The sequence below is a fragment of the Phoca vitulina genome, unplaced genomic scaffold (assembly GCF_004348235.1).
Source record: "Phoca vitulina isolate PV1807 unplaced genomic scaffold, GSC_HSeal_1.0 scaffold7, whole genome shotgun sequence".
NCBI classification, from domain to species: Eukaryota; Metazoa; Chordata; class Mammalia; order Carnivora; family Phocidae; genus Phoca; species Phoca vitulina.
Window position 1 is genome coordinate 46,933,050 of NW_022589710.1, and position 20,538 is coordinate 46,953,587.

Below are 20,538 nucleotides of genomic sequence, written 5' to 3' on the forward strand. Positions count from 1 at the left end.
TGCTAAACTAGCCCTCCCTGCAGATTCCAAGGAGACTTGTCCTGAAGAAGAGCAGCCTCGGGCTTCCCCAGTCAAAGGAAAAGTCTAAGTACAGTCTGCACCATCTGCAGCCTCACTGTGTCAGAAGTATTCCAAGAAGAGGGGCGCCTGGGTGGCTCAGTTGGTTAAGCAACTGCCTTCGGCTCAGGTCATGATCCTGGAGTCCCGGGATCGAGTCCCACATCGGACTCCCTGCTCAGCAGGGAGTCTGCTTCTCCCTCTGATCCTCCCCCTCTCATGCTCTCTGTCTCCCATTCTCTCTCTCAGATAAATAAATAAAAAAGAAATTAAAAAAAAAAAGAAATATTCCAAGAAGAGGGACTGCATGAGTCCCTCAATTTATCCCAACTGTGATAACAGTGGAGGTGATGATAAACCACTGGGTGGTTGCAAGGATGCAGACCCTATCTAGTAGGGCCAGTGGAAGGTTTTGCAATACTTGGAAGGATACAAAATGTTCTTTTACAGGGGAATTTCCTGTATACAAGAAATGTAAGCCCTTGCGGGTTCAAATTTTACTTCTGCCACCAGGGATGTATGGAAGTTCAAGATGGCTGCCTTTATTCATTTACTGGTAGAACGTGTGCATCATACAGGCTGGTATAATCCTTCCTTTCAGGATTGCAGAAGCTGCTGACCAAGACCTAGAGCAAAGCTGCTTAGGAGAAATGCAATGTCAACTGCATGTGTAATTTAAAAATTTTTAGTAGCCTCATATAAAAAGGAAAAAAAAAAAGCAGGTGAAATTCATTTTAATAATATGTTTTATTTAAACACATCTGTCCAAAAAATTGGCATTTCAACTCATCAATACTTTAAAATGAGATATTTTGTGTTCCTTTTTTGTGTGTGTATACTAAATCTTTGAAATCCAGTGTGTGTTTTACGTGGACAGCACATCTCAATTTAGATTAGCCACAATTCAAGTGCTCAATAGCTACAGGGGCTAGTAGCTATCGGATTGGACCTGTGCAGGTCTAGAGGGCTCAAACAGCCTCTCAGATAGGATAGGCTGAAAAGAATTGCTTACCTTCAACTCTTATGATAACCTGAGACCCGTATACTCCTCCTAACCTGGCCTCTGTAATCCTAGTGTTTCCTCTGGGATCTTGGTATTTATGGCTTGATATTCCCAGAATGTGCCAGATTGGTCTGAGTTGATGCATTCATTTATTCACTGATTCCTGCATTCATGTATTCATCAAATGTTTATCAAGCGCTCATCAGTGTTTACCCCAACCTCACCCTGACTTTTCTTGACCTCAGATCCCCTCCTTCTCTTTCATTGCAGACTCTAGCCCTGACTCAGTTTTTCCTGCCTCAAGTCCTCCCACGCCCAATGTTAATGAGCCATCCCAAATCCTAGAAGCTCACTGTCACCACCTCCTCAGTGGCTTCATTCCCACTATAATTCAGATACCCTTGGAGTATCATGGCTAAGTACTGCTCCACCTCTGAAATCATAAGTTCAGACACCCACCCCAGTGGATCACATCATGGCTTTCTGCCTCTCCCACTCTCACTTCTGCTTCAGCTGTTAACTCCATCAAACCCTAGCATTCTCTCTTCTGTCCTCACACTTCCCCTCAGTCACCATTTCTTTTTCTATCCAATATGGAATCCCCGTGAACCATCTTTTATCACTCTTCCCAATATCAACTCTCCTGCCCACTGTTCTTAAATGACACCTGTTGAGGTCAGTAAAACCATTCTCCTTCCTGGCTCTGACATCTGGTCTGCTGAGCACTGGTAAAGTTACCAACCCCTTGGACTGGAGCTATTAGTGTGCTGGTCTCCAACCTCATACTTCAGCCCTCAACCCACCGCAGCAATCCTTTGTTCTTAATTAGCTTTCTCTTCCATTTCCATGATGACCATTCTTCCCTAACTTGTTGTCCTATGATCCCCCTTCTTGTACTCTGGAGATCATCTCCCTCCCAACTTTAGAGAAAAAATAGAACCACCAAGGTGAAAACTCTCTACTCCTTGTTGCCACACCAACACACTGGCCAGCATCCAAAACCAACTTTCTTCCTTCCCTCCCAACACAGTGGCTGACCACTCCACTATGCTTGGGATCCCTTCTTCCTGCCTCCTCAGAGATTATGCTTCTTCTGCTCACCCCTCTCCTTTTCTTTCCTGACTCCTTCCCATAAACATTTAAACGTGCTTCGCATCTCTCCTATATGAAACTCTCCCCCAGCCCAAGGCCCCCTCCAGCCATCTGTCCATCTCCCCACCTCTCCTTCACAGTCAAGCTTCTTGAGTTGTCTGCTCCTGATATCCATACTTCCTTACCTTTCATTCATCTTCATTCCACTGAAATGTACCTTCTACGCTTATCACTCCACTGAAACTCCCACCAAAGTTCCTAGTGCCTTCCTTGTTGCCAAATTTAATGGGCACGCTCCAGGCTTTATTATTTCTTAAATGTTCTATAATTTTCATAACTCCCCCCTTCTTGTAAGATTCTCTTCCCTTGGTTTCTGTGACATTCTTGTTTTCCTTCTGATTCTGTGGACATTTGTCCTAGTGTCTTTCATTTCTGTTCCTCTGAACACCCCCCCTTCAATGATGGTGTCCCTAGGATTTCATCCTTGGTCTCTTTCCTCTTCTTACTTTAAAGTCCCTCCTTGAGAAAATTTCACCCCTCCAATGGCTTTAGATACCATCCACATACTGACAACTCACACATCTATGTTTTTATTCCTTTTCCTGGGCCATAGACTCATAAATCCTTTCTCCTGTGGACCTATTCAATGGATGTCCCAGAGGCAAAGACTCAACACACCCAAAGTTGCATTCAGCACCTTCCGCCACCATCCTCCCAAAAATGACAGCCCCTCTGTCCCCTCGGCTCCTCTGTCCTCTTCTTTTTGAATGGCACAATCACCTACCAAGTTATCCTGGCCTCCGGCTTTTTCTTCTCCCTCTTTCATATCTGATCTGTCCCAAGTCCAAGGAGTTTGGCCTTCTTTATGTTTATTCAGTGAGTCCACGTCACTCCTGCAGCCACTTCTAACTGGTGTTGATCCTCTTCCTGTCCTCAATCTGCTTTCCCCACTGCAGCCAGAGCAGTATTTCTACTCTGCAAATCATGGCCGGTCACACTGCGGCTTCAAACCTCTCTGCAAACCCCCACTACCCTCAAAATGCAGGCCAAACTCCTTAGCATAACCCTGAAGGCCCTCTGTTGTTGGCCTCCACCCACATCCTTCAGCTCTTCCCTTCCATCACCACTGCCCGCAGTGAGAATCCCACTCCGGCAAGCTGCAGGGACTTTGTGGATGCTTCCTTCCCAGCCTCAACTACCTCTCCTCCTCCCCTGGGTCTGCCCCTCCCTCTGCCATCACTGGTTACTGCCTAATGGACCTTCAAGTCTCAACTTCGACATTTCTTCCTCAAGGAAGCTTTTCCAAATCCCTAGCACCTGCCCACACACAAACGCACCACCGCCCCCAGTCTGGACCAGAAGCTTTCTCCTATTTGCTTCTCTCACACCCTTGCTTCCTCTGGGCCCAACACTGTCACTGTCTCTTTACTCATCAGTACCCCTCAGTAAACTGTATACTTCATGAGGTTCGCCACTCTGTTCCCGTCGCCTAAGCCAGCACAAGGGCATCCAACACAGACAATGAACAAATGAATGAATGAATAAAAAGTCCTTCTTTCTGAAGAGCTTCAGTTTCATGAGGAAACTGAGCATAATAAAACTCAAACTTGCAAAAGTGGACACATAATGAGGAATTTCTTGCTTTATAATTCTGCAAGTGCCTTTCTTTCAAAGACCCCCCCCATATCTGAAATCCCACTTGATTTACAACTGTCATTTATTTTAAAAAGCTCTTGCAAAAAAATGGGATATCATTACATCTAATAATAATGGCATCTGTTTCTTTCTTTGGTTGCACTTCCTCATCTTGCCTCCTAATGTGGTTTCTGCCAACTTTCTTGGATTCTCTTCTCTCCATTCTTTCCTTGGAGAACTAGAATCTTCATCATCTTATGCTAATGGCAGTCAAATTCAATGGCAAACTTTTCCCTAAAGGACCAGAGAGGAAATAGTTTTGGCTTTGCAGGCTATGGGTCTCGGTAGCAACTTGACTTTGCCATGTGGCTGCATGAAACCAGCCACAGAAATACCTAAATGAGTGATAATGACTGTATTTTAAGAAACCTTTACTTACAAAGCAAGCAATGGGCCAGATTTGGTCCTCAGACTATAGTTTGCCAGCTCCTGAAATCTATCACCTGAGCCCAGACCCTTCTGAGCCATGAATGGAGAACCACCTTGTCATGTTAAACCAACAGCGAGGGGGCAGTGTAGAGAGACAGTATGGGCCCTGCAACCAGACTGACTTCATTTATGTCCCAGCTCTGCCACTTTCTAGCTGGCAGACTTTGACTCATTTCAAGTCAAAACTATGCCTCCCCTCTTCCCCTGGAACTGTCTCTTTTGTCGCTGCTCTGTGGATTAACTAGAGAGTCAGTTTACCTCCTACCCCCTATGTGCCTTATGCCTACCTCCCAGCACCACAGGAGCTCGTCTTTCAAATTAGTAGTTTAAAAGTACATTTTGATTAGGTGGGACATCACACAATGGTTATATGGTTTCTGAAATGCTAGCCCCACAAATAACCCCAAAGGATACATATGGCCAACAGACTTTTGACAGTGGTAAAAAGGCAATTAAATGGAGAAAGAACAGTATTTTCAACGAATGGTGCTGGAGCATTTGAACATCCACAAGCAGAATGAAGCTCAACCCATACCTCAACAAAGGTACCTGTTATACCTTATACAAAGATTAACTCAAAATGAATCCTAGAGAAAGCTCTGGAAACAGATTGTGGTGATGGTTATACAACACTGTTAATGTACTTAATGCCACTGAATTGTACACTTTAAAAGGGTTAAAATGATAAATTTTATGTTGGCATATTTTACCACAATAGAAAAAAATTTAATGGATCGTAGACCTAAATGTAAAAGCTAAAACTATAAAACTTCTAGGATAAAACATAGGAGAAAATCTACATGACCTTGGGTTAGGCAGAAAGTTTAGATATGACACCAAAAACATGATCCATAAAAGAAAAAAATGGTAATTTTGATCAATTTTGAAAAGTTTTCAATTATGAATTTTGAGGGGCACCTGGGTGGCTCAGATGGTTAAGCATCTGCCTTAAGCTCAGGTCATGGTCTCTGGGTCCTGGGATCGAGCCCCACATCCAGCTCCCTACTCAGTAGGAAGCTTGCTTCTCCCTCTCCTGCTCACCCTGCTTGTGCACTCTCTCTCTCTCTGTCAAATAAATAAATAAATAATAAGATCTTAAAAAAAAAAAGAATAAGAAGCTAAACCATAGACTGGGAGAAAATATTTGCAAACCACATTTCTGACAAAGGACTTCTGCCCAGAATATATCAAGAACTCTCAAAACTCAGTAAGAAAGTAAACCACCCAGCTTAAAATAGGCAAAAAATCTGAACAATAAGAATGATATATGAATGGCCAAAAAGCATATGAAAGGATGTTCAACATCACTGGTCATTAGGGAAATGCAGATTAAAACCACCAGGAGATACCACTACACAATTAGCATGGCAAAACAAAAACAGAACTGGCAATATCAAGGGCTGGCAAGAATGTGGAACTGATGCTACCATATATTTCTAGGGGAAATTCAAATTAGTGCAGCTCTTTGCACTTTGGGTAACAACATGGCGGTTTCTCACAAGGTGAAACATACACCTGCTACATACATGAGCGATCCCACTCCTAGTATTTACTCAAGAGAATCTCTGTTCACACAAAAACCTGTATGTGATTGTTTATAGCTGCTTTATTCAAAATCACCAAGAAAGGGAACATATGAAGATTTAGCAGGTAAATGGATAATGTGTACATGCTACAATGGAATATTATTCTGAAATACAAAGGAACAAACTACTGCTTCATGCAATAACATAGATAAATCTTAAATGCATTTTACTAAGTGAAAGAAGCCAGACCCCTCCAAAAAACTACACATTGTATTATTTCATTTATATGACTCTGGAGAACGTGAACCTATAAGGATGGAAACGGAACAGTGATTGCCAGGGGTTAGGCTGGGAAGGGGTTAATCATAAAGGGGCAGCATGAGAGAAATTTTCAGGTGATGGAACTGTTTTGAGTGGAACCATGGTAGTAAATACATGACTCTCTGCATTTGTCAAAACCTACAGAACTGTGCTGTACAAAGTGAATGTTGCTGTATATAAATTAAATAAAATCAACCAGGATATGGGGGGGGGATGAAATACAGGCTGTGACCAGTGAACCCATGTTACAAATGAATCAAATAGGGCTCCTGGGTGGCTCATTCATTAAGCGTCTGCTTTCAGCTCAGGTCATGATCCCAGGGTCCTGGGATCGAGTCCCGCATCAGGCTTCTTGCTCAGTGGGGAGCCTGCTTCTCCCTCTCCCACTCCCCCTGCTTGTGTTCCCTTTCTTGCTGTCTCTCTCTCTGTCAAATAAATAAATAAAATCTTAAACAAAAAAACAAAAAAAAAAACACAAATGAATCAAATAATCACATTGAAGGGGCTAGGAAGAAAAAGGGTGGACCTAGATAATTTGGGGGGGAATGTTTTAACTGGATACATAAGGATAAACACACACACACACAAACTATATAATAACACTGTATTCTAGTTGGTAAATTTGTTTCCCCTGTTATGGTTTAGCAATTCTGAAACTACTTTATATGTATCCTAGAGATGAGCAAATAAGTAAATATATTGTAGAAAATGAGAGCCAGGTTTCTTGAGGAGAAAGAAATGACAAATATGAAAAGGGAGAAGACATGAATGTCTCCTGTGGTGCTGGATTGGAATCAGAGGTATTGGTGTGCTCATGGCTTTTGCTTAATATATATACAGATAGATGGGTATGGAAATAAATACAGATGTCTGTTATGTGTGAGTTAGTGTATGTACCTACCTACCTACATACATACATAATACATATATACATACAGATGTGTATTTCCTAGCTCTGTCCACTGGGAAGGACTAGAAGCAGTGCCAACCCAACAGTGATGAGCATGCCAGCACCCAGACCTAGGGTTTCACTCTCCTTGGAAAAGTGCTTGATGCCTGTGGCACCAGAAAGGAAGGAGGAGATCAAACAAATAAAAATAAAAGGTGGGGTGCATGTCAAAAGGGCACAGGAGCCAACCTGAATGAGCTCCCACAGCCAAAGCTGGAACTTGAACAGCAAAATAATGATAGTGCTGTATCCATGATCAGCACTATCCATGTTAAGCATCCATGATCCCTGTTAATATAAACAACTGAATAAACAAATAAATAGGGGAGAGGGACCACTCTCTCCCACAAAAGAATTCCAATTAACAAACATAGAAGGATTGTGGGAAACAGAAAATCACCATTAAAACATGACAGTAGTAAAGGTTGAGTCAAGACCTCAGTAAGATCAATGGATGCTAAAATTATTGGGCAAAATAAAGTATTGGGCAAAAAGTTTAAGCAGAAACATCTTCTCCAAAATATATAATAACTACAAAGGGGAAAACAGTAACTTTACAGTAGATAAACCTGGCAGATACCACCTTGACCAAGACATCAACGTAATACATATTGACATCATGTGTCCCTGATAAGCACTGAAAAGGGCACATCAGCTCTGGCACCTTTCCCAGTAATCATGACAAAACATCAGACAAACCCACATTGAGGGACATTCCACAAAATATCTGACCAGTACTCTTTAAAATTGTCAAGGTCATAAAAGACAAACACTGAAGAAAGGTCATATTTTGGGAGAGACTGAGAGAGACATGGTAACACAATGTGGATCCTGGATTGGATCCCAGAACAAAGAGTGGGCATTAGTGAAAGAATGGGTAAAATACAAATACGATCTGTAGTGGAGTTAATAGCATTGTACCAATGTTAATTTCTTACTTTTTGACAATTTTGCTATGCAAGATGTAAATACAAGGGGAAGCTGAGTGAAGAGTGTATGGGAACTCTATTATTTTTGTAACTCTACTACAGTCTAAAATATTTCAAAATTAAAATTTTAATTAAAAAAAACGATACCCCTGGGGCACTTGGATGGCTCAGTCGGTTAAGCGTCTGCCTTCAACTCAGGTCATGATCCCAGGGTCCTGAGATGAAGCCCTTCATCCCAGCTGCTCCCTCCTCCTCTGCCCCTCCCCCCCACTCGTGTGCTCTCTCTCTCTCTCTCTCTCTCTCTCTCAAATAAATAAAATCTTTATTTTTTTATTTTTTTTAAGGATTTTATTTATTTATTTGACAGAGAGACAGCGAGAGAGGGAACACAAGCAGGGGGAGTGGGAGAGGGAGAAGCAGGCTTCCTGCCGAGCAGGGAGCCTGATGCAGAGCCTGATGCTGGGCTCGATCCCAGGACCCTGAGATCATGACCTGAGCCGAAGGCAGACACTTAACAACTGAGCCACCCAGGCGCCCCTGATAAAATCTTTAAAAAATAAAAAGGATACCCCTCAGTAATAAACTTTTAAAATAACATATAAAAAGAAGTTGCAAATACATTTTATGATGTTAAAAAGATATAAAATTTTAAAATTATGGTTCTTGAACATTTTTATTTCTCCAGAATAGATTCTTTCCCCCAAATAAATAAATAATTGCTCTCCATCATCATAAAGAGAAGTTCTGATTAAATCATGCTCCTGTTCAAAAATCTTCAGTGGCTTCCTATTGACTTTTCATTGCATTGAATCTATTCCTGAAATTACTCTGGTCCCTGTTGCCTCCCTTTTCCCTACTATTCCCTGCACCCTATATTCCCCCAAACCCACCTGGGGCTCTGTAGCCTTCCTTTATTCTACATTCCTGGAAATGCCTTTTGTCAGGACGATACTTGTCCAGAGCCCACAAACGCTCCTCAGCATGAAGAAACCTCACCTTCCCTTGGACTCCCAGAGAATCTCCCTCATGACCCTTATCAATTTCCAGTAACTGCCTGGTGCCTCTGCCCAGTGGCTATTTAGGGTGCTCTCCTCCAAATTTTCTAATTCTCCCTTTGTGCCTGAGACCACGTGGTGCTGTCCAGAGCACCTAGAGTTTAGACCAGGACCAACATACTCTCCAGTCCCCGTTTTTTCTCCTTTAGGGACACTTTCTTATCCTCTGCACCAGCATGGAGTATATCAGATGCCCAAAGGATCTCCAGGACTCATGCTTACCAAATCATCCTAGGAGACAAGCACAGCCCCGGTCTGCTTGGTGTTTCTTTCAAGGAACCACAGGAGATTGGACCAGTAGAATGGTGTTGCCATGCTGATTTAGGGTGACCCAAATTCATTTTATGAATGGGAGCTCTGCCAAAAATATTTGCCCACAACCCTCACACCCTAGAGGTGGCTGTGTCAATTTCTATCTTGTATGATACATGCCCTGAAAGGTCCATGCCATAATCATGTCTGCATCCCCTCCCCACAGTGGTTGACTATCTCAGTGCCTTATACATAATAGATGCTCCACAAATATTTTACAGAACAAATGCCTGAAGGAATGAGTAACATCTCAGATTTCTAACTATGGTTTCCCTTCACAAATTCCTAGATCGTCATCATTCTTCTGAGTGGCAAAGAGGGATTTCCACGTGCCCAAGCCCTCCAGTCACTGACCTGACCGTTGATGTGCTGAAAGTTTATCAAGAAGGAACAAACACGCCTCCAGATTCTCTTGAGAGTAAACTGCAAGTGAACTTCAACTCCAAGACATGTGAAAACAGCCCAGCGTGTGAATGATGGTTGAGTGGTTTCAAGTTAGGCAGCCCAGTAATTTGGATTGAACAATGCTTTGGCTGCAACAAATTGTAGTGATAGAACATATGTTTGTCGGGCTTTGCTTTTGATCTTCTGCTCCAAGGTTGAGGATACTCTCCCGAGGGGGAAAGAAAAAAGGAAAGAGAACTGGGTAGAAGAAAATGGACTTCACCCATCACTGAAATATTTCGTACCTGAAGCACAACCACCTTGAGAGAAGAACATGGTGGCCGCTCTTCACAGTCACCTGACTAATGGGCTTGGGTTTGCTCCTGCCTCAGAGGGAAATACAAGACCACCGAGAGGACCCCCCACAGCACCTGCACACTCACAGCCAAGCCTGGGCTCGGCCCCCGCGGACATATGAGAAAAGAGGACCTGCCAGAGCCACCAAGAGGGTGGGAGGCTGGCTGTTGCCAGGTCCACCCATGTGGATCACAATGACTGCATGAGGTCATGGAATGTTGAAGAGGTGAAATGATAGTGGGCCCTAAGTCACAAAGTCGCAGGCGGGTGGGCATCCTTTCGACAGGGCTCCCAGGAATCGAGCTGTACCACTTTCCCTGATGATCCGGGGAAGGAGCTACTTCTCCCAGACAGAGTTGGAGTCCAATCCATGCCTATCCTCTTCCCACCAAAGCCCCCTCTCCCCAGGGCTTTCTGGGATGAAAGGATAACTCCAGGCCCCCCGCCCCGGGATTTATCTGTGTGAGGGCAGGGTGCACAAACTTTGAGACAGAAGGGAATGGACAGGTGTGCTTCTTAGGGGAGCAGCAGAAAGGTGGCAAGAAGCTGGCAGCAGCCCCCGAGAGGGCCCTGACACCATGGACAATGATGAGCCTCTTGAGCCTGAGACAAAAGGTGAACAGGCATCCCATCTCTCACCTCCGGGGCCCTTCTGGGCTGCCTCAGTATAATACCCAGTGATCACATGGACCCTGAAACCCCCTCCCCTCCTCATGTGGGACCCTCTAGAACTGGGACAGTGTGTCACAGTGACTTGGCTTCAGGGCTTCCCAAACAGGGAGTGAGAGAGTTGGATGCGAGATGCGATGCTGTGCTGGAACTGGCTTGGACTAGCTCTGGCTGACTTTAATTTTCATTTTGTGGGTGGCCTATGTCATGTTGGTAGTTTGAAATCAGCCATGTTGGGAATATTTACGCCACCTGAATTGGCTAACACTCCAAATCAGGATTTTTTTTTTTTTCCTAGAGAGACAGTTAAACATTTAACAGCATTCTACGGAATTCTGAAATTGTAGGACTAATGAGGATATTAAGACTCAGAAAGTCATCACTTTTTGATGGCTGAGTTCGATGGCTAAGCCACTGTATGTCTTCTAACTGCTGGGGTACTGCTCCTTCCACCTCTTATCACGCAGACCTTGTCTTACCCTCTTGGAAATAAACATTGGAACTTGGGTTTATGGATAAGGACTAACAAAACACAGACCTGCATGGACTCGTTAGGAACCCCACTATCTTAGAACCTGGGTGGTTAAAACTTGGGACCACCGCCACAAATGCTCAGCCCACCCAAAGAGTAGATTGGCCAAGTTCTGATGGGCTACCCGGTGGTTGAGCATGGCTTCCCCAAACATTGCATCCCACAGAGGTGGGATGACTAGCTCTGGACCCTTGTGTGAGGTTTTCAGGAACCCATGCTGGTTCCAGATCAGTGGTCCAATGGCAGAAAACCCATGTCCAGTGAGTATAGGGACTGGTGGGAGAGAAGCGTAGGGCATGGATATTTAATCATAGCAATTAATTTCAACCCCAGCAAGATTTTGCAAGCCCTTCCTTCTTCATGGTCCCAAAATGTTGGATTGGAAAGGAGAGAAGCTAGGTCAAATTCTTAGGAATCAAGTTATCCTTCTTTCTCCTTGGGACTGTTCCTGTTCGACTTCATTTCACATTTGACCCAAGTCGCCTGCCCTGCCCTGCCCTGCCCCGGGCCATCCGCAGCATGGCTTATGCCCGCCAATGAGGAAGCCTAGGCATCGGCACACATCCTCTCCCTGAAAGAGTGAAGCAGACCCTGAACCCCACCCAAGCCAATGAGCAGGAAAAGAGTGAGCCAAAAGAGCAGGAAAAAGCCAGTCTCTGAGATAAGCTCAAAGCAGGGAACAGGGCAGGAGCAGGGAGTCCCCAGAGGACACAGGGGGCGTTTAGCACAAGACCCTACAGACGATCAGGAGGCAGCACTGTCCTGGAGGGAGGGCTTGTAGAATGGAGTCCCCCTGGGGAACTGAACACACACTGCAGCTCCTCGGCACCCCGAGCCCCATGAGGCTGGGGCGTCCCAGGCTGTGGCCGGGACCACCTTGCAGAGCCAGGGAGTATAGGTCGGGCTCCATGTGAAAGGCCAGCAGGTTTCATTTCCAGCATCAAGGGGATGAGTTTTTCTTCCAGATGAACCCGAAACCGCACCAGCGCCACAGAACAGTGATGAAACCCTCTACTGTGAGGCCGAGGCCTCCGGGGCTGTGGAAAAAGAGAAGGCAGCCCGGGAGAGCTCAGAAACCGACCTGGAGATCGAAGGTGAGGGTGGGCCCTCAGTGGGCGGGGTGGTGGTGCACCTCCTTCCTCAGAAGCTGGACAGCTCTGCTCCGCTGGCGCGGCCGTGGCTCTGGCCCGTGGGCCGTCCGTCCTGCAGGAGAGTGGCTGCAGCCTGGGGCGGCTTTATGCCCGTCCTCCTCAAGGCTGGCCCGGTGGTGGCAGCTGCAGCAGCCCTGTGCTCGTGGCCTACCTGCTGAGCAGAGTGGTCACATCAGCTTGTTGGAAGCTAAACCAATACATGAACGGGGATTTCTGGTTTTCTCAATGTTTCCACATGTCATCTTTGCAAGTGTCCCGGGAGGTAGTCATCATCACCCGCCTTTTAAAGAGGAGGAAACTGAGGCTTACGGGGATTGTGTGAGTTGCCCAAGGCCACGGAGAGCTGCCAATGTTCGCCAATCCCCTGTTCACCCCCCCTGCCGATCTGCTCTGTATTGTGGGGGCCCCCGGAGTGTCTGTGGCCCATCTTGCATCCTGGTGACTTCCCTCTCTACTCACATTCGAGTTCTTGGTTCTCCTACTTGAGAGTTCGCCCTGGACAAAGCAAGTGTGCCCTGGGAGGCGGGAGGGCGGGGGAGGAGGGGCTGGCTGAGCTGCAGCAAAGACTCTGTTACTGCAAACAAGGCTTCACCCTCTTCTCCCTCTCTGTTTCCCCGAGGAGGGAGGTGCCCAGAACCCCTGTGAAGCAAGGTGAGCACAAGGCTCGCCCTGCCTGATGGGCCAGCCTAGGTCAGTCAGTGCATAAGCCTCCACACCCGTGGTCAACACACAACCTCGCCTCCACGCATGCTTCCTTCCTGCCTGCCCACCCCGCATCTTGTTGCTCTTTTTCTGACTTCTTTTCCATGCCAAGACTGCTAATGTACTAATGTTTTCAACACGGAATTTTACCTGGTTGGAGGGGGTAGCAGATGGAAACTGGATGTTTTCTCCCAGATTCCTGCTTCCATCCCATTCCTCCCCCACACCCCAACTCCCCACAAAAGATAACACTGTTACAAGCTGCCTCTAAAATACAACCAGAGTGGGGTGCCTGGGTGGTAGTCAGTTAAGCATCTGCCAGGATCCTGGGATGGAGCCCCACATCGGGCTCCCTGCTCGGCGGGGAGCCTGCTTCTCCCTCTGCCTCTGCCACTCCCCTAGCTCGTGACCTCTCTCTCTCTCTCTCTCTCTCTCAAATAAATAAATAAATAAATAATAAAATCTTTTTTAAAAGTAAAATAAAATACAACCATAGTGACTACAGCTAGAAAGGGTCAGCAGAACAAAACAGAGCAGAATTAGTGCCAAGGACAAAGGTGGGGGTTACCGACCCTGCCTTGGCGAACAGGACTCTCTAACGGCACCTATGCCATGCTGGGACAGAAACCCAGGGCCCAGCTGCTCCAGCTTCTCGTGCCCCTGCCGCTGGTACTGAGGTGCTGGGAATGGGGCAGAGACGGCTTCCTGGGCAGGCGTGAGACCTGAGCCCAGGTGCAATAGCAAGCTACAATGAAGCTACAGAGGAGGGAGAGAAGACAGGACAAGCTGCTCACCTGCCACATGCTGTCCGTCCTATGCAGCAGTGGTTCTCACTCGGAGGCGATTTTGCACCCCAGGGGACATTGGGCAACCTGGGCTGGGGTGGGGTGGAGGATGCTACTGGCATCTCACTGGCAGAGGCCAGGAATCCTGCTAAATATCCTTCACGGCACAAGACAGCTCCTCGCAACCGAGAATTATCCAACTCAAAATGTCAGTAGTGCCAGGATTGAGAGACTCTGCTCTACGACCATCCTAAGGAGAAGGCCGATTAGTAGCTGTGCCTGCAAAGTCAACTTCCTTGTAAAGTTGTCCTTTCACAGACAAAGCTCTCACTGTCTGCCTCAGAAATGTCCGGGCTGGGTTGGCCAAAGGCCCTGGCATCCGAAGGAAAAACAGATGCAGGCTTTAGACCCCAGCTGGCCATGGGAAGCCATGGAAGGGACTCACTTAATGAGGAGACAGCTGTGAGGGCATAGGGAACCCAGGGAGGCCCACTGCCCATTGACCACGAGCCAGGCAGGTCTAAAGCCCGAGGAACAAATGCCCGAAGAGGAATGGAGAGATTAAAGTCCCCTATTCTGTTAGCTGGTTTTAGCGCTGATCAGCTGTGTGTGATTTGGGGCTAGATTTGTCATTGGTAAAGGAGGCATGACCGTCCTTTTTGTGAGGAAAATGACATGCAAGTCTTTGAAAGAGGAAAGCCCACTCAAATACAAGTTTCTTTGTTTCATGCTGATTTGAGGGGGGGTGTCTCTCCATCTTGCATTGATTGGCCACCTTGAGAAGCCCACTCAGTCCTACTTGGGTACTTTAAAGTTGGAACCTTTCTAAATCTTTAGTAAAGCTTCCCTTGTGACTCTCATTTTAACAGTGGCCATGAAACTAAAACTAAATGGAGGCTCCCCTCAACTATCACAAATGAGCTTCTTGTCTGTTTGGCCTTTCGGAGCTGCCCCATGGTGGGCAAGAGAGCAGGGCCTTTATGCATCCTTGATAATTAATCCTGGATGTGGGCAACCCGGGCAGGTGGGCATGGGCACACTGCTCCTTCTCCTAGGAAAGCTTGGGGCCTAAAACCAGGGGCCTTGTCTCTTACCCAAAGGGAGACATCCATCTGGGGCTTTCTGAAATTTGGGTCTCCCTCTCCCACCTCCGGCTGCCTTCCTGATTGGAGTCACCCTCCAGTGCACACACCCACAGGGATATCCTCAGGCAGAGGGGACACCAGGCAGAAGCGCACCTGACCTGGGGTTAGAGGGGAAATAAGGCAAAGGGAGAAGAGAAACCCCACTTCATCCATTTGCATCTTTTTGTGTAGATACAGAGAAATTTTTCACCACTGGACAAAGGGAGCTATACCTGGAGGCCTGCAAACTGATGGGCGTAGTGCCTGTCTCCTACTTTCTTCGGAATATGGAGGAGTCCTACGTGAACCTCAACCACCATGGGCTGGGCCCCAACGGTACCAAGGCTATTGCTACAGCCCTGGTGGTGAGCATGCCAATGGGAGCACGTGAAGACAGAAGTGGGGGTTGATGGAGTGGTAGGCCCGAGACTCAGAGCCTCCATGGGACCCTAAATTTCAAGCTTTGTGCCCACCCTGCCCTAGGCTCTGCTTGACTACCAGTTGATTTACCTAACAGGCAGGGATGCCCCATTAGCTCCTGGGAAGGGGGCTGCTAGGGACCTTGGCCTTGGAAGCCTATGCTCTTTCTGATTCAGGAAGCAAAGGCAACAGCCCTGGGTAAGTGGCTGGGCTGGGCACTAATGCAAGTGCATAATACAAAACGTCAGCCTGGGTCTCAATTCCAAAGCTCACCTTTGCTATAAATAGGTTCACTACTGAGCTATTTTATTCAATATTTGCCTTTTGCAATGTTATAATTCTTAAAAGATCACACTGTAGAGTAGATCATGTTTTCCCATAGGAATAATTCTCTCTCTCTCTCTCTCTCTCTCTCTCTCGGCTTGGCATGAGCAACCAAGGACTTGACCTTGAATTCATCATGGCTTTATATAATTATAATTGATTGTATACAAACCAACTTCCATCCCAGAAAAACAGAACACGTGACAACTGTAGGTCAGCACAATACTGTTCATTTAGGATGGTAAAGGGAAAGTTTGATTTTTTTAAAAAAGTACTCACTTATTTTGGGAAATAGAACAGCATTTGCATTTAGCACATGCCCATTAAGAGGCTACATGAAATGTGAGATTGTGCTGCTTTCTGGCGGGGAGGGAAGAGGGGAAGAGCAGAGAGGGAACAAAGCCATCTTGAAATTTATTGAGTGTTGAAAGACTGATTAATGAGGTGTTAGGAATGCACCATTACCTCATGAGTTTCATGAAAAAAAAAAAACTGGATAATAATGCAATTCTCTCAGGACTTGGGCCACTTGTCTCTTAGTAACAACAGTTTCTGTTTGGGGGGAGTTTTCTCTTCTCTGATTCTCTGTCACTAATTTGACAATTAATCACTGTGACATGTCAGCGGACTGAACTGTTATTTATCTTTTGTACTGTTCAACTTTGCACATGTTGTGTTTCCCTGGCTTAGCTTAAAAGCACCCTGATAGTTGTGGTCGTATTTCATGCATCTCATCTCTCCCTCACCTGCCCGCGTCTACGCCCTTGCACTTGGTGGGGTGCTCGGGTCTTCCCTGCTCATTCTTGTTTCCCCAGCAGTGGGCACAAAGGGTAACCACTGGCTACTGGCCTGTGTGAGATGAATGTGGATAGGCCTGGGGGGAGGGGTTGCCCACTGCCCCCCACACTGTGCTGGTCACCAGGGTGACTCCGGAACTGGCCATCCGACCCCCTGATCCTGGACACTGTTAAATGACACCTGGCCACCTGAGCCAGGACCGTGGCCTTTGAGCACGATGGAATTTTGCCCGCCCCAGAAAGCTGAGACCAGAAGGCCCCGAGCGGACCATTTCGCATCGCAGTAGCTGAGCTTACATTTGCCCTTTGCCTGGAGCTAGAGCTCCTTACCGCTGGCTACCTCTCTCGCTGCTTGGCACACTTTGAAAATGCTCAAGTCCAGCCATGTATCTGCTCTTTCCATACCGGGACCCCCGAGGTGCGAAAGGGTTGAATAGCAAACAGTGCTGCTTGGAGCAGAGCCCTGGCCGTCTTGCTGCAAGTCACTTCCTCTGACCTTGCTGCCTGTAGGCATGCCAACTAGCTTGGATATAGATATTTAAGACTGAAGCCCGGGTCCTTCCAAGCAGCCTTGGGGCCATGTCCTGACTAAAGAAACGTACCAGATAAGCCAGAGCCTAAACTAGAAGCAAGACGTCTGGAGAAAGCCAGCGCCAGTAGATGTTTTATGTTTAAATACCCTGATTAAATGCAGCAAGTTCTCCTTAATCTTAGAGTAGGTCACAGCTTCTCTCCTCCAGGCTAAATAGCTACAGTCTGTTTTAGATCATCCCTGTTCCTCGCAGTTTTCAGGGACTTCATCATTTTATTTATTTTTTATTTTTTTAAAGATTTTATTTATTTGACAGAGAGAGACACAGCGAGAGAGGGAACACAAGCAGGGGGAGTGGGAAAGGGAGACGCAGGCTTCCCGCTGAGCAGGGAGCCCGATGTGGGGCTCAGTCCCAGGGCCCTGGGATCATGACCTGAGCTGAAGGCAGACAGCCAATGACTGAGCCAACCAGGCGCCCCGACTTCATCGTTTTAATGTCCCCATTCTAAATTCCCCTGCAGAGCCCCCTTTGGTGGAAGTGCCCAGAATAAGCATATTGTCCCAGCACACCTCAGCAGGATGGCTTGTCCCTGGGCTTTCTCCTGCTCCTCTCCATTCTCCAGAAGTGCTAGCCGGCATCTCCGTACCCTCCAAAAAGGCTGGGATGTTAAGGAAGAGGACAGGCTCTGGGCAAGGGCGGAGAACTGGCCGGATCACAGACTCCCTCTGTCTTTCTCCCCCTCCCCTGGTGGCGGCCGAAGTCCAACACGAGTGTCGTCACCCTGGAGCTGGCAGACAACTGTCTCATGGAGGAGGGCCTCCTGAGCCTGGTGGAGATGCTTCAAGAGAATTACTACCTGCAGGAGATGGTACTGTGCCCTGCTCTGCCGGCTCCCTCCCCCGCACCAAGGCTCTCAGAACCCACCTGGGACGGGCCAGAGGGCCCCACCCTGGCCCCGGCCAGCCTCCAGCCTTCTGCGAGTGGCCTGGAGGCCCTTCTCCTCCAGAGGTGACCTCTCGAGGAGGGCCGTGCGCGTCGGAGGCTGGCCAGGGGGCTGTGTTCCCTGTGGCCCAAGGAAACCCTGAGAAACCAGTTCTGTCTGGACCTTATAAGCCCTTCCACAGAGTCGCTTTAAAGTGAACTTAGTGAAAATAAAGGCATGACATGCTTTCATCAAACACAATGTGTCTGGAGACAGATGACGGTGAGGGTTGCATAAGTATGTGAATATACTTCAGACCCCTGAATGGTACCCTTAGGAAGAGTTACAGCAGTAAATGTTGTGTTATGTCTAGTTTACCATAATTTAAAAATGGGGGGAAAAAAGAGAAGAGAAACAATTAAGATAATAAGGGCTGGTTTATATAAAGGTCCCTCCTGCTAGCCCAAAAGGACTATGTCCATTTGTATCCTTACGTGTTCCCGGCAGAGTCCATGCTTCACGAATCAATGAATGGAATTTACAATGATGAGTTACTCTAAATGAATCTTTCAGTTGCTTTATGCCAAACTCCCCAAATAAAGCTGTCTTAGGTTTAAAAAAAAAATAATAATAGTACAGTGTGCTTATCTAAAGTACTAGGGCTAAACCAGAGAAGTGGAGAGTCACCAAAACCAACTTCAGAGAAAACGGAGACCAGTGAGAGGGCCTCACAGCTGGGCGTTAGGAAAGCTGAATTCCCATTGTCCTCTGCTCCTTTGCTCTTCCCAATGCTTCCTACCCTTTCACCCCTGCCCCTCTCCTCTCCCAGCCCTACTCCCTGGTGCCAGCCTCCTGTAAGCCCCACCCCGACACCGTTTGTTAATGAGGGCCCTTGGCTGGGATTTTCACACACATAAGCGTGTTCTTGCCTTTTAGAATATTTCCGACAATGATCTTGGCTTGAAGGGGGCCAGAATAATCTCAGAATTCCTTCAGAGAAATACCTCTTCGCTCTGGAACCTCCAGCTTTCAGGTGAGCCCATGGAAGAGGCAGGAGAGGACAAGGGGCTGAAATGGAGAGAAGGGGAAGAGCAGAGAGAATCCAGGCTCTAACTGAGCCAGACCAGGCACCCTCTGTGATCCAAGATCAGAACACTGCATCCGCACCCTGCTAAGCCCTCTGGCCATCCTTTCCCCCTCCCCATGGCCACACTGGCTTCCTGGCTGTCCTGGACAAGAGACTTCTGACCCACTTGGCAGCACGCCTGCCTCTGCTTGAAAGTCTCTCCCCCAGATATCTGCATGGTTCCCTCTGTTGCTTTATTCATGCCTCTGCTCAAATGTCATCTCCTGAGGGGGGACTTCCCGGACCTCCCCTCCATCACCATCACTATCTTTTTTCTTAACAGCATTTATTGCTACCTGACACCCAGTTGTACACTCAGTTTTTAATTAGTCTGTTATCTGTCTCTCTCACAGAAAAAAAAAAGTCACTTGAGAACTCTAGCACCCACAGACTTGTCCTCACTCAGGTTTGTGGTTTGAGTTTATATTATCTTCAGGGTCCTGGAACCCCTAAGAAATTAACCTAAGTGGTCCTATGCTGGTAATGCCCTGGGGCATGCAACAGGAACAAATAGAACACCTCATTGGAGGAACAGTCCCTCAACCCAGGCTCCAGGCTGCTTGAGATTCCCACAGATAAAGCTCCACTAAAGATGAGCTCACAGTCCAAAATTGCAAAACAAGGAAACAAAACACCATGAGAGCTGTCAGATTCTAACAAGTGGCCCCATCAAGAACTTGAGAAAATAGAATTATTAGAAATAGGGGTACCTGGGTGGCAGTCAGTTAAGCGTCTGCCTTTGGCTAGGGTCAAGGTCCTGGGGTCCTGGTATCAAGCCCCACATCAGGCTCCCTGCTTCTCCCTCTCCCTCTGCCCCTCCCCCCACTCACATGCACACACTCTCTCTCTCTCTCTCTCAAATAAATAAATAAATAAATCTTCAAAAAGAAGAAGAAGTAGAAGATCATGCCAGGGGTGCTTAGCTGGATCAGTCAATAGAGTATGCAACTCTTGATCTCATGGTTGCGAGTTAGAGCCCCACATTGGGGGTAAAGATTACTTACCAAAAAAACATCTAAAAAAAAAAAAAAAGAGAGGACTATACCAGCTTACAATTCCACCAATGGAATATCTATCTGTTTCCTCTGGTTATTAGCAAGTTTTTTGTGAATCAGAATAGTTAAGTGTGTGGCTGTTGAAGTCACAGTATGTGGGTGCAAATCCCGGCTTTGACACAAGGCAAGTTATCTAGCCCTTCTGTGACTCATTTTTCTCATTTATAAACTAGGGAGAATCATATTACCTACTTCAGACAGTGACTGCTGAGATGAAGTGAATTAAAATCTGTAACACCTAGAACAATACCTAGGACCTAAGTATTCAATAAGTGTTCATCACTATTAC

The 20,538-nt window shown here is 46.8% G+C and overlaps 1 protein-coding gene across 1 annotated transcript in view; it reads left to right on the top strand.

The window, feature by feature from the left end:
- LRRC74A (leucine rich repeat containing 74A) overlaps positions 1 to 20,538 on the top strand; it is a 45,062-nt gene that overhangs the window by 3,128 nt on the left and 21,396 nt on the right. The window contains 5 exon segments of the mRNA XM_032404687.1: positions 9,658 to 10,553; positions 12,256 to 12,404; positions 15,265 to 15,437; positions 17,907 to 18,014; positions 19,005 to 19,101. Coding sequence (XP_032260578.1) covers positions 10,480 to 10,553; positions 12,256 to 12,404; positions 15,265 to 15,437; positions 17,907 to 18,014; positions 19,005 to 19,101 — 601 coding nt within the window. The 5' untranslated portion in view covers positions 9,658 to 10,479.